The sequence below is a fragment of the Falco peregrinus genome, chromosome 5 (assembly GCF_023634155.1).
Source record: "Falco peregrinus isolate bFalPer1 chromosome 5, bFalPer1.pri, whole genome shotgun sequence".
In the NCBI taxonomy this organism is placed as follows: Eukaryota; Metazoa; Chordata; class Aves; order Falconiformes; family Falconidae; genus Falco; species Falco peregrinus.
In genome coordinates, this window is record NC_073725.1 from 42569827 (window position 1) to 42586712 (window position 16886).

Here is a 16886-nt window from a genome sequence, read left to right on the forward strand (position 1 = left end):
GTTTGTGTGTCTTCTTAAACCAAACAATTTATCATAAAAGTAAAGATAACAGGAAGAGGGGATGGGATTCTTAAACTTCTATACACAGATGAGCAGTCACTTCTCCTAGTCTTAGCATGTTCTTAAATAGCAGTAGCGATTTGTCTTTACCATCCTGGAAAAGAGTGTATCTCATTGCTTCTTTATCCCCGACATTTGAACCCTAATAAACATCTAGTAGAAGTGTAATTTAAGACTACTGATGTGCTGTACTGATGAGCAGTTTCTGAGATAGATTTTTATATATTTAGTAGCTCGTCACGTCTCCTCTCTGTATTTTCTGACAGCAACACTATTTCTTCCCTTTTTACTTCACTAGCTATGTCTCCTAGATCTCTAATCCTTTTTGTTGTTCCCTTCTAAACCTTACTCTGTGGCATGTAGGTCTTTCTGACAGTACAACGTACCAGTGGATAAGGTATTTCAGGTGAGATCCTAACAACACTGAGCAGATCAAAAAGATTAATCCACCATTGTAACACTTGCCAAGAAGGACTTGTCTGTCTGGATTGGTTCTACAGGATCTGTAGGTCTGGATTCAGAAATGGCTACCAGAAAACAATAAACCAAAGACAGGAAAGGTGCCTAATGAGAAGTTAGTCTGTGAAATTTTCCAAGGACTGATAAACATTATAGGCTAGTAGTCCTCTAGTGTCTGTGAGAACTGAGCCAAGAATGTGCTGGGACTGTACAAGGCTGTTAGCGCACACAAGCATCAGCAGAGGATTGTATAATTTCAACGACATCTGAGACAGCAGTGGCTTCTATCTGATAATGATGAGTACAACCCTTTGAGAGACTTTTCAGAGATCTCCCCAAAATCCCCTGGAGTGCCAGTATGGCTCTGTGCAACTGACTGTGCAGCTGGGATTGGTTTCCAAACACAGCTCCGACCAGGTAGCTGTGGGTGACTGTCTGCAAATGAGGTCTGCAAGTGAAGAAGTGAATGTGCTGGGTGGATAGTTATTTGATATTTATTATAAGAGTTTTATTCTATTAGTAATAACAGCTTAGTGAAAAAAACCTCAAACAACCTTGTTCTAAGAAATACTGCTTTATGACCTGCATTTCCTCCCACCCTGATCCCTATCAGTGAAAAGGGAATTTACAAGAAACTGTGGTTTGTACACCCTGGTATGATGTTTTTTCTTCTCAAAGTGTTGATGTCTCTCATGTTTTTGATTCCATATTCCTCTCCTGCAGCTGGATTTCTGAAGGCTGCTGCTGCATTTCATATCAAGTCCTGGCTAACAGACCTGCTCCAAGAATGTTCCTCAGACGAGACAAATCTAGTACCTAGTTTAAAGACACTACTTACATGGAGACATGAAATAAGTGCTCATCGAGGTGCTTGGACACATGCCCAGAAACAGATATGGGGAGAATTTAGTGCTGAAAGCAAGCTTTTTACTGGGTCTAGGCCCCTTCATGGTTAAGCTGCTGTAAGCAGATGTTTGGGGGACCACAATTTGCGGTTTGTCCAGCTTCCACATAGATTCTGGCTTTGGGCTTACATGCAGCCTAATAGGTTTTATAAAATGTCTCTCCACATAGACAAGATGTGGAGAACTACTTTCTCAGTTGCTTGCCCTTTCTTTCTCTCTATTAGGGTGGTATTTTTGAAAGAACATCCCACCTTTTCTCACTATTTTCATTATATCCCTAATCTATAAGATAACAATCAGTTATTTTTTAAGCTAACTTGAACTTATTACAAAGTAAGAAGTAGTAACTGCCTTTAGGGAAGGAAAAGCTGTGGAACAATTCACCATTGTTGCTTTCTGTAATGTCAGACAGTGACACAGCCACAGCAGACAGATGTACAAAGAAGAATGGAACATCATCCTCCTCCAAAAGAATACCAGTTTACATAGAAACTATTTGCTAATATTGGTACCAGTAATTTGGAACAGAAAATAAATTATTAACTGCAGTTCCTTGGCTAAAGCAGGAACCTAAAAAGAAGTTTATGAACTGGAAGTGTTTAATTTTGTCATTTACATTGCTGAAACTAGGAGACCGAAAAAGGAAGGGAAGAGTAATTTGGAACAAAACCCCACAAACAGAATAGATAGTTGTGAAATGAACTAGTGCCTTCAGGCCAGATTCCAGCAGATGAGAGCCAGATTTTCCCAGGTCAATAGGAAGAGTGTGAACTGCTCCGTAAGCATAAAGTTGTCCTGATGTCACTGCATCCGGACACAGGAACAGTCCAGGGTTCATTTTGTCTCTTCTCAGCTGTGTCCTTATCTGACATATCCAGCTCTCCCCCTTCCATGACATTTTGCAGGGCACAACTTTTAATTTGCTACCTGTTAAATGATATGTAAAGCATTTTAAGGCTATGGTTAGTGGTTCTGGTTCCTCTGAGTAAATATTTACTCTCATTTCAGGAGAATGCACACAGTGCAACCATTATACTGCCTTTTTATCCAGCCCCTTGATCTAGACAGCTAAGTGAAATTCTTCTTACCTAGTTTTAGAGCCCACCGACATAATTCTCCTTTATAGTCAATAGTTAGGAACATACGTGTAGGAGTTACACTTGTTCTGTGGTCCACCAGAAGAGGCTAATGATGGGATAGGGATTCTGGAGATAATATTCAGTGGGACAGAGGTTCTGGAGGAAATAACATTCAGTAATAAGAGGAATAGAAGCTTGTGCAGCAAGAAAGATAGACTGAGGTTGGTAAAGGAATGGTACAGAAATGCAGCGTGAGGTGTCTAAACAAGAAGATCGAAGGGAAAGGCCAAAATCGCAATTAAGGAGTTTGGATCAGGCCAGAAGTGCTGACCATCCCTGGGAAAGCCAGGCAAGGCTGGGCCAGTCAGCAATGGGCTGGCGCAGCAGAGGTCCAGGAAATGCAGTGGCTTCAAGGGATGGTTGGTTTCTGCAGGAGGATAGGACTCCTGGTCATGGGGAAGCCATGCATGCTTTGCATAGGAGACAGCCAAGAGAAAAAGCCATCTGGAGTGAAATGTTGCTCCAGGAGCCCAGCTGCACCATTCAGACCAGGGAAGGGAGGGGTGCGGAAAGGGAGGGTGTGTGTTTGTTCCTATGTGCCTGGGTACTCCGTGTTCTTCAGAAAGGCCACAGCTGGGGATCAGGGGAGAAGGCAGACTGCTTCCCTGCCTTGCCCTGGCTCCTGATATCTTTGACAGGGCAGAACTGTCTAGGATGATGAGGAGATGGTTTCTTCTTTGAGAATGGAGAGTGTGCACAGGAGGCAGGCAGAGGGATGCTTTGGAGCACCATGCTGGACTGCACAAGATGGGAAGGAAACCAGGGTTTTCCTAAGAGGAACAGAAAGTGGACTTGTGGGGAAGCCTCTGGGGTGATGGAAAGGAAGAGGCATCTCCTAAAGAGCTACAGAGGAACTGTATGGGCTGTTTTGCAACCCAAGAAACCGCTGAGAGAAAGCTTACAGGCAAGCACTTTCTCTGTGAAGATACTGTGGAGAATTGAGACATTTGTTTTTAAACAATCTGTTAAGAGAATAAAAGCTTTTCTGGTGGCCTGGGACATGTTCAGTTGGAAGAAAAGGTGCTGAAAATTCCGCCTGCTGGATCTGGCCAGCTTGGGGTCTACCCCTAGCGGAGTGGCGAGAAGCAAGAAAAATAGGAAGAAGAAAAGGTGCATTAGGTGTACAATGCCTGTGATCAATGAGGGGGATGAGTCAGCTGTCAAGAGGCAGGTGGAATAGTAATGAGGCTTGATTAAACATCTCCCATCTGCCCAAAGATTTCTCCTGCACCCCATGTCGCAAGAAAATGTTTTACTACCAGGCAGTGGAAACAGCTGCCTTTTCTACTGGTGGTAGTACCTTTAATTTCAGAGCTACCACGTGGGATGGTGACGGTTGTTAGGCTGCTATCTGTTAAAGACACGGTTTGCTGCATGCTCTGACTTAATGATGCATTTTAAAAAAAGCAAAATTTAGGATCCATTCAGAGGTAAAGCTGTTAAGAAAAAAATTTTAACAGGAAATGGGAAAGTAGAAGTGTGCAACCTTCATGCATCGAAAGATAACAAACGTCTGGGCAAGAAGAGACCATTTAGCTTCTTGACTATTTGTTAAAGCAGATACATTTAGTGCATGTAACAGTGGAGCTGTTCATTCTCAGATTAAACATGAAAGGGAATCGATTATGCTACTAAAACCTTACTGAAGATGTGAAATTTTAGCATAGTGACACAAAATAGGGAAGGGTTTTTAAATAAATGAGGAAGCTGGAAGTAAGATAAAAAGGAAGGAAATCCTTAAATTTTGCATGAAAGCTATTTGCATTCAGCTAAAGAATCACAAGAGAAAGCACATTCTATGAATTGTCTTCCTCTAAATTTTTTCTGTTTCTGCTTCTGCACTTTTATAATATAATTGAAATTGCAGTGAATACTAGAATCATTTCACTTCCAAAAGTTTTAAATGTTAAGATTCTAAAAGTTTAAAAACTCACTCCAAATATTCATACAGTGGGGTTTTTGCTCAATTATTCATATGGTGTTTCATAGTTCAAACAGTTGAAGTGCCATTCAGAGTGAATTTTGTAAACTATTTCTGGCTGTTCTTACACTTCAGTCTGTCAACATACATAAATTTTTCAATAGAAATGTCATTCTTAGTTGTGGAAATACTCAAAACTCAGCTGAAAAAGGTCCTGAGCAACCTTTGTGACAGTATGTAGCTTTGAGGCCCTGCTTTGAGCAAGGGGTTCAACCAGATGACCTCCAGAGGTCTCTTCCAGTGTAAACCATTCTGTAATTCTGTGGTCAGTACTGGTATACAGTATTTCTTCAGCATGCTTACTTCTTTTTTCTTCCTATTAAATCCCTTCAGATGTTCTGATACTTCACACATATCAAGACAATTTCCAACAGGAATATTCTTTGCTGTGTTTTTCTAACCATAGAAAAAGTTAATTTCTTTTCTGACAAATTCATCTTACTAAATGCCCCACAGAATGAACATCTTAGGGCAGTGTAGCATAACTTACATGGTGTCAAAATATGGAAAGATGTTTAGTGGTCTGTGCATCAGAAGAGAGAGATCTGGTGTCCTTGAAGAGACATATTGGGTGGTTGGTTTTTTTTTCTCCAATTTAAAAGATATTCTATAAACCTGCTTAATACCTGCTGTCATGCCAACATTGCTTGCTCATGGTTTTTCAACTGATGATTTCTATCTAAAAGAAAGCATCTCTGAGAACAAATATACTTCTCTTTTTGTAAGTAGCCCAATGGTAGAATATTTTGTTTAGTTCAGACAACTAAAATGTTAATTCATACCTTTCAGTGAAGAGCAGTGGTAGCTCTCTGTGTGTATTATCCTTTACTATTGCTTTCATTAAAGGAAACTTTGTCTGGTCCATCTTTCCTTGCATATGAATCTTCAGGTTTGCATTTCATTTCACTATCCAGTCACGCCATATTCTTTACGAACGTCATGCTGTGGTTTAGTTTATGGCTGTTTCCTGCTGTCCCTCTGTGCCCCAGTGTCTGGGCTTCATCAGAAAATGTATGTGCCCAGAAAGCACAAGATGGGGCCTCTTCTAGATATTCATGAAAATATTCCTCATATTTTTATATGTAAAAATACCTGAAATGAAACATACACATTCATGCCAGTGTGAGTAATAAATATAGTTACTGATAAAGAATAAGAATGGCAGAAATCTGGAAACATAGCTAGAAAAGCCAGCCCATTTTGTGAATTTGTCTGTAGATAATGAGCTAAAGATCTCGTGCCACTGGTAACGCTTGCTGAAACAGGGCCAGAGATAAAAGTAAGCAATTTCAGAGTAAAATAAAGTAATTCCTTACCCTATATTTTTAAAAATTCTTATGATCTTTACTGTTTCAGGGAAAGCTGTCTGTCCACTGAGGTCATGGCCTGCTCTTGGTTAGCGAGGGAGTGACTTTGCTGCAGCTCTGGGTCTGCTGAGACCAGGCAGGGCATTCAGAGCCCCACCAGACCCAGACTGGGGGTGTCTGGGGGGCATGGCTCACATGGCACCTGTCTCACTGTGTAAAGCAGATCAGCCTGGGCACAAGGCTTTGGATTGCAGACAGGAGTGAGGTGATGCTCTGCCAGCTCAGATCACTGGCTCTGACACAGGGACCACAAGCAGCTTCCCAACACGCTGCTTCCCTTAAGAGCTGCAGAATCTTTTATTTACCACTGAGTGGAGTCTTTATCAAGGCTGCAGATGTGCAAGACTTGATTCCCCAATCTGCTGCACGACATTTTGCTCAGAGCAGCTTGGCAGCGAAGCTGTGCCTGGCTTCACAGCCAGACAGTTCAGGGCTCATCAACAGGGTACCACAAATACAAGGTTAGCTTTTTTTTGGCACCACTGTCAAATCCATAGTTTCTACCAATGGTTTAATGCAGGCATTTTTTTAATTTAACTGAGAAGTTATATGCTTATAAAATAATATTAATTTCAAAATACATGTATCTCCATTCATTACAGTTCACTGGCACTTTCTTTGGACAATGTTCTGTATCAGACAGGATACTCTGGATCGCTTCCTGTGGCCATGATTACTACTACATTAACCCACTTGGAAAGCTGGGCTGATGCTCCTATATGTTCAACTCCTATGGTCAATTAAATGAGTGCTTCCAGTAGGTTGTAAAACTTGCAGCTGGTATTCCAAATCGGGGCCCAAACCAGATGTGAGGTTCCAAGCAACTGAGCTCCCATGTCCTCAGGAAGTTAATTATAGTGTCATCATGAAAAAAACCCCAACAACCAAACAAACCAAAGAAATCAACTGAGAAAAAGTAAGGAGGCAGGAGTTCAAAGCAATGTTTTCCTCCTCTTCATATTTCCGAGTGTCTGTGGGTACACATTGTTTGTCATCCTGCGGTGACTTATCTTCTGTCCCTCAGCGTCAGATTCACTTCCAAGACTGCTATCTACCTGTCAGGCCTCTGCTTCTTGTTAGTATCTTAACACTTACACATTTCTTGCCAGTTCCCTGTTTTACTCAATCTCTCATGACGGGACTGATGTGCAGGGACCCTCAGTGAGTGCCCATTAGTTGCTGGTCTCTGCAAAAGCAAATTGCTATGGAGGAGTACATGTGGATCCAGTCTCTTTCTTCACATCATTCCTGTCTGTGCAAAGGGACAGAAGCAACAGAGGACAGAAAAGCACAAAGGTGCTTCCCCTGGTAAGTGAGGAAAAGTAGATTATGATCCTGCACATGGAGTGTAGAAGTTATCCAGCCATTCTAGTTTGTACACAAGAGCAGGATCACTCAGAAATACTACTCAAATTTTGAAGTCCAGCCAGGTAATTACAAAAATAATTATAATTCCTAACATACAGCATCTGTGCAAATCTGTTGTGATACTGGAAGTGTAAAGGTCTTTGCTGATATAATTGCATTTTACTTCAAAGTCTGATAAAACAAATCAGTCTATAAAGCTTCAGTACACAGACACGTTATGTTCTTGTACTGGGACGTGTCACTTCATGTCACACTAGCTATATTGTGGAACAGTGTGTCACTTCAGATTTGTAAGCTTAAAAAATATCTGATTTTGAATTTAGGAGAGATTTCAATCATGTTTGAATAAACATATTCTCTTTTGTTCTGGATGCAACCAAAAGAAAAGTGCTAATGGGGTTTCTTCTAATGCTGAAGTACACAATAGAAGGCATGACATAATTTAAAGGTTAAAGATCTTAGAAGTGTATATATCCTGTGAACAGGAACCTTTTATCAGATACACAATAGAAATTGGGAACTGAAAAGGTCCTGCCCAAAAGCAGTGTTGGATAAAGCTAAGCAGCTGCTGACAGATACAGCCTTCTATAGTTTCCAACAGTGATGATTATTTCATTCCTCCCCTGGGCAGCTTAATCAAAGCTTCTATACTAATAATGTCAGTGTGCTTTGCAATGTTGCCAGCTTCTCAGGACAGCTAGGCTAGAGCATCCCAGCTAGTAATAAGCTCTAGGTTGCTCCAGAAGAGGCTGGCGGTGGCTATGTTCAACCTGCTTCTGCTTCACGGGAATGGTCCCTCGAACGTCAGATGTGCCAAACTGGACCTAGAAGTCCCTTTTGGGAAGTGCTCGCTGGCACAGGTGAAGGACACATGCCTTAATCTGTTTACAGGATAGACAACTGCAATAACATCTCTTCCTGAGCACTGTTTAAGTTCATTTGCCAAGTGTTGATAATTTATTAAGAACACCTTGTGCCATTACCTGAGCTGCTAACATACAGAATAGCACTAAATCTTCCATAAAACCCTTGTCATTACACCTTCCAGTTCAACATAAACTGTTAATCACTGCTCTTTCCTTAGGGACTATGATTCCTTACTGTCTAGTTATCCTCTCATGTTTAACAAATATTACCATTTTTTCTACTGCCTTTCCAGGAATTCAGGTTAGTTTGCCTGATTTATAATTCCTTGTTTCCTCCTTTTTCTTATACTGTTTGTTGTTTTCTGATACACTCAAACCCTGACTAGCTTTCATCAGCATTTACAAAGGATTATAAAACTCACCAAGTACTCCAGCCAGTCTCTAAGTGTTAAGACTAATCAAATTTATCTTCTTTAAAAAAAATATATATATAGTTGATGAAAATAACATATGGGGTTACGAATTAAGCTCATGAATGTAGTGACACAGCATCATGTGATAAAATAAGGAAAATTTATTCTGCACTGAAGCTGTCCAGAACAGACTTAAGTTTGACAGATCACGATGCTGCCAAGAAAACGAGCAAGATTACTAAAAATGTGGGCAGGAGCCCAAACTTATTTCAAATGCACAGTGGCTTCACAAATATGTAAATTCAGCTAAGAGCACTCTGTACATGGAGTGATATGAACAGCATCCACAAAAAGATACTTCGATGGACGATGTGTCTACTTAGACAAACACTTAAAGATAAGTGTTAACTGAAAAAAAAAAAAGCATGACACCGGCTGCAGAGAATGTGGCCTTGAATAGTCCTTTAGTTGGGAACTGGCTGTAACTTGAATTTGAAGTTTCAACCAAGGCTTACCAGCTTTCTAGAGGTAGTTCAGATCACCCTCAGTTTTTAATGCCATGTATTGTGACACAAGGTCTTTTATCTGAGGAACTGGAAAGATTTTTCTACATGTCAGTCAGACTTCAAAACACCACCATTTTTGTGCAGATGTAAAAATTAGAGGATGTATAGTTTTACTGGAAAGGAGGGTGGCCTGATAGGTTTGCACAAGGGCAGGCAGAGCTGGGAACAAAACTAGTAAACTTTAGCTTTTTCTGTGTCCAGATATGTTGAAAATCAGTGCAGATTTGGGAAGTGCAAGATTTTCTTACTCGCCATAGAGATTCTGGTTTAGTCCATGGAAATCTGGCTGGAGATGACCAGCTCATTTCACAGCTGTCTGTCAATGGATGTTTCTATGTATAGCTTGTTCTTACATTCTTAATTATTTTTCACTTCTTCCATCTTCTTAATGTTTATTTGTGGCAGAGACAGGAATGGCAAGATTCGGCTTTGCTAGTTCCCGTTTTCTCTTTCTCCACCTATGCTTTAGTGAAGAAATTGCTAGGTTTTGGTTAATAATGCAAAGGAGCACCTGGTGGGTTGTTTTTTTTTCTTTTCTTTTTTTTTACATTAGATAATTCCCAGGCTGTTGACATTAGTGAGTGCAATCCAGTCTTCCTGTCCGAAATGCCCAGGTTGATCACTTCCCCCCCCCTCAATTTTCTCAATTTTTCTCGGATTTATTTTTAGCAGAGTGCTAAGCAGTACAATGGGTGCTTCTCCCTCTCTACACTTTCTTGGGATATATAACCCCACAAAACAGCTTGGTGCATTTATGCTAGGCGCTTACCTCTTCGCTGAGAAGGCAGGACTCAACAAGTAGTATTAGATGCCTTCAACACTTTGTGCTCTGGTCTACTGAAGTCTTTTTAAAGATGGTTACATGATGCTAGCAGTGGCTGCAGATTAGTGACTGTCTTGTTTGTAACAGCCAAGATATTTGTCAAATGCCAGCAGTGGGTAAAAGGAGTTGAATCTAAACCCTTCAAAGTTCCCTAAACGTGGTGCTTGTCTTTCCTTAGGTGAGGATGCTCTCCACCCCTTTTTGTGTCCATGCAGTAAGGAATAGGCGAGTCAGAGAGAAGAGGCAAGAGGGAGATGGTAACTGCATGGCCATGGCTGGTGGCTGTATAAAGCAGCCCTGGAGCCCTGGCCTCAGCTCCCTGCGGCACACCTGGTCTGCATTCTCAGCGCAAACAAAACTTGCCCCACAAACAGGATCCGAATCATAAATCCTAACCATGACCATCACCCTTTTAGCTCTTTTCATGCCTATTAGTGGAGCTCAGATGACTGACTGTGTAAATAAGGATTACATTAGGCAATGGATAGATACTTTTCTCTCCAAAACGGGCAATTCTGCACAAATGGCATGACCAAAGTAGTGTGCCCAGGGCATGTTCAGGCTAAGTAAGGCGATAGCTTCAGGATTATGCAGCTGTGAGAAGCAGGTAAACTGAACTGATGATTGAGTCTTAGGAAAACTGCTTTCTGCTCCCAGAGTTATTAATTCAAGCCCCAAAAAGAAATAAAGGAAAAACAGATTGCATTGATAGTGCAATCCTCAGACTACACCTGGAAGAGCCATAATAGTTTTAGATTCCCTTTCTAACAGAGAAATCTGGGAAAAATCAGATTAAAGCCAGCCCCGAGAGCTGTTCAAAGAGCTCCTTTTACTTTCTATTTGAACGATTGCATATAACTTTCTAGAAAAAAAGAAGAAACCAAGCCCTACAGTTCTGTTTATAGTTTTGTAGTCAAGAAATTTCTTTGGTAACAGTCCCTGTGAATATCTGCATTCTCCATCTCCTTCTGTGCTGTTAATTATGAAGTTTCCTTCCTCTTTCAGAAAACAGGTTTGATACAATTGTAGTTGGAAAGTGCATGAGGAGGGGAAGAGCTACACAGTCTTCCTTGCCAGCTGATGTGAAGAAACTTCTGTTACTACATACCTCCCACCCCACTAGAGCCTGACAGGCTGGTCAGGCTGTGAATTGGTGTTGAGGGCCTTGCATTAGGACATTTTTCAGATGTGACATTTTTCACATACCCTTGTTACCGTTACCCATATTTAAAATCGTGTTCTGGACCTCACCAACCCACAGGTAGTGGGGGAAGAAAACAGTCAAATATATTTTCTGTCACCTTTTTGCTTCAGTATACTTCTCCTAAATATTCAAGTCAAATGCTGCATTTAGATATGGTAGGAAATTAAAATAAAGGGATTTAAAAGGTGTAGAAAGTTAGAGTATCTGAAGTTGGAATGGATCCATAACAATTATTGAGTCCAACTCCCTGCTCCTCACAGGGCTACCTAACACTGAACTATACGACCAAGAACATCATCCAGACACTCCTTGAAGTATTAGCCTGTGGAAAATACTTTGAAACATTTCTTTCTGCAAAGTGGTATATGGGTTTTTTTTTATAAGGAAGGAAACAGTGATAAAGCAAAGGAAGAAAACAATGACTTGTCATAGAGATAATATAAAGAACAGGCACTTTTCCCGTTATTTTTATAACTATATACTGTTACCCAGGAAGTATGTCTGGACTAGTGCTGTTTTTTCCTTACACAACCCATTATTTGAACAATAGTCCAAAGATACATGTTGATTATTTCCAGTCGTTACTGAGCATCAGTTCATGAGAAGCAGTTAAAAGGTAGTACAAAAAGTTGATTAATGTATCAGTAAATCAGCAGTTATGGAGCATACCTTGCTCTGCTGTACCTCAGCCAAAACACTGAGGTTCAAATGCTCTTGGGTCATCAGGCAGGGCTAGGCAACGCCTGCAGCTGTGACACGTACCCTTCTTAAAGTACATTATCCTAGAGGTACTACTACTGTCACTGATGGGCTCAGCCTGGGCCAGCAGCGTGTCAGTCTCAGAGCTGGCTGGCATCGGCTCTATCAGACACAGGGGAGGCTTCCAGCAATTTCTTATAGAAACCACTCCTGTAGCACTCCCACTGCCAAAACCCTGCCACAGAAACACAATATAGTAGTACCCATACTTACAGACTCCAGCAGTGCATAATGGACTTAAGATATGAGGACATCGTAAGTATGATCTTCTGAGAGACTCTTTGGTAACTACTTATTTATGCAATATCATTTCTTCACAAGGAATGCATCTAAATTCTCATTCTTTAAAAAAGGTTAATAAAAAAAAATCTCCTTTCTCAAACAATGTTAAAACAGTTTTCCCCAACAAAATCTTTTCATTCGCCCTTTCACGATGAAGCCGTCTTTCTGCTTAGCTACTCCATGCTTTGTGGTTGTTTTCACTTAATTATATACAAGAGTCAATCAAACTAATGCAATAGCCACAGTATTTTCAGTCCCAGAATATGTTTCTCCAAGTTCATTCTTCTTTTTACCTGCATGGATTTTATTGTTTGAACTTTAGATAAACAGAACAGCTTAAACTGATGCCTTTATCAGCCTGAATGAGAAAGGTTGCAAAGGATAACAGGCAATACCTACCCCCCTTGCTAGAAACTGACCAAAAAAACCAGCAGGCTCATCTCACTGCTGTATCAAAGCATTCAACTGCATTTTGCACAGTAAGAGCAATTAATGCTAAAACCAGTGAGAGCAACCCCTTTGCAATCAGCCCTCAATGGCTGGGACTGATCTGGACGTGCAGGAGCACATCAACAGCTCTCAACCACTGTGGCTAGGTGCATGGGGACACTTACCCTAGTGGGGATGGCTTTTCCAGCAGAGCAGATCCCAAACAATCTTTACTCTTGAAGAGCCCCTAAGTACTTTACTTTTTTTTTTTTTTTTTTTTTTTATGTCACTGTAGCCACCTATGAACACCTGGTGTAAGTAATTGGCAAATTACCACCTCCAGAGCAACCACCACATTACCTCCCACCTGCTATTCATTTAGTCTCATTGGATGGGCTAAGGTATAGGGTGCTATCGATACTGCACAGCTCTTCCCTTAATCTTTGAGTGAGTAGAAGTTCAATGAACTCGGTAGGACTTCCAGGGAATCCTTAACAAGTCAACTTTTACAGTATCGGTAATTTCTGTATCGGTTTAGTATGTAGGAAGTAGGTCTAACAATTGAATTTGAAGTAACAGAGAAATGGCTAAATTCATGCTAGGGAAAACAACTTTGCTTTAGCCCAGCCTCTGAGCTAGGTGGGGACTGGCCCACCTGCGCTTTGTCGCTAGGTGCAGTTTGCAGGGGGTACACCCCTGAGCAGTGGTGGGACGGAAGCTCCTGACGTTGTCAGATTTCTGAAGCGCAAAGGAGCAAGAACACGGTGCCAGCTCCTGCCTGGTGCTCCCTGAGGTATGTGTCTGGTGTCTCACAGTGATCAGGCGGCGTCAGGTGCAGGGGATGTATTGAAGTTTGCTCTTCTGGCTTTGCTCTTCCTTGAAGGCTGCCCTCGGGGACTTTGAAGCCTCGAGCAGCCACCCCTTTCTAGGAACTAGCACAGCACCCCATAATTCACGGGGCTGGCCATGTGAGGAAAGGTGCAAGTGTGCACGGTGTTTTTGGAGCATCAAGAACACAGTACCAGCTGTTCAGATTTTTAGCCCTAAAACTGGTCTGCATCCTGGCTGAAGGGGTTCCTGTAAGTGCTTGGTTTTTTTCTTCACGAGCCAGCGTTTGCTTCACTGCCAGGCTGCAGCTGGCTCTGGTGTGGATGGAGGAGCAGTGGAGGGTGAGGGGACGATCCCCTTTTTGCTTCTTTGTTTTTACACAATGTCCAACTGAGAAGGAAGTGGAATTCCTTTTGGCCTTGTGCTGTATGAGCTCCAGAATAAAGCAAGGCTGTTAAAACTCCTGACAATATAAATGACAATGTATCTTTCATATAACTAGACCACATGCTGTAAGGAAATGCAGTCAGTTTAAGATAAATCAGTTGCAGCCAAAGAATTTTTTTTCTCTTTCTAAGCAAGATCTTCAGCACCTAAGAGACTTATGTTTAAAAAAAAGTTTTAGAAATGTCTTTTCCAGAAAACATTGGCTTTATCATTGTTAGTATATTTTGTCATCATCTGAAAAAGAAAATTCAGTTAACTTTGCCCGTAACTTCCTAACATCTGTACCTAGCATTTCCTTGTAATTTCTTCTTTCACAATTCAATTTCTCCTTTTTATTTTAATCCTGTAGACTTTCTGAGGGAACTAACTCTCTCTCTTGAATTGTCTTTCTGCTGAGCAGCCACGTAGGAACAAGTTCTGTACTTTGGAAATGCAATCATCTTGGCAACACACAGGAGATGATGCCAAATTTCCTTGCTATCCCATTTTTGCTACAGGAGCTGAACAAATATGCTACTATGCTTCAAATAGTATTTTCACACATTTTTTTTCCGTTTAGCAGTTTTTCTAAACAAAACAAAATATTTCCACTGCAAAAATCTACTGTGATAAAGTCAGGCCTGTATGCAGTTATAGGGACAGCCTATAGTGGTTGGGAAAGGAGTCCTATTTCTTCCAGGTGTCCACCTACACATTTGGAAACCAACCTCCTGAGTGCTTGTGCTGTGATCTGAGTGAGGAGGAGAGGTTCATGGCGTTGCCTGAAGCTGTGGCCGGCTCTGGGTATGACTGTTTGACAAGACTGACCTACTTCACAAGAAAAACAGGGGTTGTTTTGAACATGAGCTATTTTTCAGGTAGCTTTTGGTGCTGGTTTGGGTGCTGTATTTATGCAGAAATGAAGGTTGGTAGGACCATGGCAATGGCATTTAGAAAGGAAGAATTTTTTTTAGTGTCCTGCAGGATGAGTTTCACTTAAATCCTCTAAAATTCAATCCCGTCTCATCTCACACATGGAAATACGAGACTGACGTGTTTTCCTGATGTATTTTTTCACTGTGTTATTAAAGTGTAAGATTTAAAAGTTGAAGCTGAATTTCCGTCTTTGGTATTTCCCTGTTGATGGATCCCATGAGCTTCCCTGATGTCTAGTCAGGAAAGACAGGAGGGAAGTATTGGGATATAACCTTCTGTGTATCACGGGCTTTCCCAAGGCCGCTTGGTTTGCCCTCAGTGAGACTTCATTCTTTTCAAAGGCAAAATTTGTGCTGTGTTGTCTTGTTTGGGTTGTTGGTTTTTTTAAATGTGGCATGTGACAGAATATTTCCTTACTTAGCACTCAACGCTTTCTAACCAACCAGCCAGCCTTTGCAAGTGAGGAGGACTGGGCACTGTCCTCTCTTCAGCAGCACTTGATCACCAGCAACTCTCATCATTCAGCTTTGGGTGACAGGAAGAAAACGAAACAGCATTTACAGTTATGTTCTCTGGGTTGTTGCTTGTTCTTTCTCTTGTTCACAGCACTTTGCAGCTGCCGGGTAAGTGCCTCTCGCTTGCCTCCTACAAACGTGTCTGTGAAAGTGCTTGCATGTCCTCTGGCATTTCTGGGTGATTTATGGTTCTGTGGCAGTGCCTATATGTACATTATTAGTTTGGGACATATAGAAAGGGAGCCTCTTAGAGGCGGGCAAGAGGCAAGGGCAGGGTCTAACAGAAGAAAAAAATGAATAGAGAAGGAAGCAAAGACTGAATTCTTAATGGCTTTATTAATTTATAGTGGCACTATCATTTCAATAACCCCAGAAGATTAGACCTGAGAATATAATGAGATATATTTGATTTTTTTTCCTTTCATTTTGCTTTATTCTTCTGTGGTTTGATTTTTGAGCTGTTGGTGTCTGGGTAATGGTTAGCAAAATCAGGCAGGAAAAACTTCAGGAGTGGTGAAATGTGGAATTACTTGTAGGACAGAAAGGTATTCCCATATGATGGCTGTGCAATTCAGAGAGACTTAGTTCTTATAAAAAGGTTATTTTAATTCACTGTTTTGAACAGTCACTGAATTCACCAGAATTGATAAAATACATAAAGTAAATTTTTTGAAATAAAGTTGGATTAAGTTTAGGAAAGTTATTGTAGAATTGCGGTGATAATATTACTGCCATCTCTTTAGCTGCACTTCAATTTAGTGTTAAACAGATGGCTTCTGGAGACTGTAATGTTAAATCTTTTTAGCTTTGAAACTCCTGAGTAAAACTGTTACAGATTGCCTCAGAGTATGGGGTCGTTTGGGTTTTTTTAATTGCTTACGGTATCACTGCAGGCCAGAAAAAATTTTTTTCAGTATACTGTATATTAGCAACTAAATTGATTCAATTTTTTTACAGGCTTTTAAATGAAAAGTCTTTAGGTTTTAAAGTACATTTCAATTATATATGATGCCCACCAAGCAAAAGATGTATCAGGGACCAAAACTGGTTATGAATCCCACAGGCTTTGGAAGGCAATACAGCTAGGTGGGTCACAAGGCACACTGCAAAGGGGCAGCGCACGTGATGCACTACTGCTACTAATAAACTCGTTATAGGACTCACATAAGCTCAGCTGCTGCTTCTTTACATTGGAGCCAGCTCTGTAGACATGATCACAGAAACTACCTGGAGAGTTAGAGACTCAGTTTCTGGTACATGTGGACCTTCTAACTTCCACCAGCCTTTCCACATTGCCAGGCGGTGGTCGGATGCCACTGCTCCCCAGTGCTAGCTACTTTCTCAGACTGTGATTGGTTTCCCAATGTAATTCCTAGTTTTATACTGCAATGGCTCACAATAGCTACTGCAGGTCTTGTAGGTCAGCAAGGCCAATGAGCCCAGAGTACTGGCTGTGAGACCCAGTGAGAAGGAAAGGCAATATGGATTTGGGAGTGGGGGGACAAATGGCTTGGCAGAGACAGCTGTGACCCCAATAGGAGATCTGTAAGGGTGAAGGAA

General features: G+C 41.2%; 1 protein-coding gene across 1 annotated transcript in view; it reads left to right on the top strand.

The window, feature by feature from the left end:
- The first annotated feature begins 15266 nt into the window (after window positions 1-15266).
- LOC101921480 (macrophage mannose receptor 1) overlaps window positions 15267-16886 on the top strand; it is a 37628-nt gene continuing 36008 nt past the window's right edge. Inside the window, exon 1 of the mRNA XM_027777263.2 lies at window positions 15267-15434. Within this exon, the coding sequence (XP_027633064.2) occupies window positions 15377-15434 (58 nt within the window). The 5' untranslated portion in view covers window positions 15267-15376. The remainder of the gene's footprint in view (window positions 15435-16886) is intronic.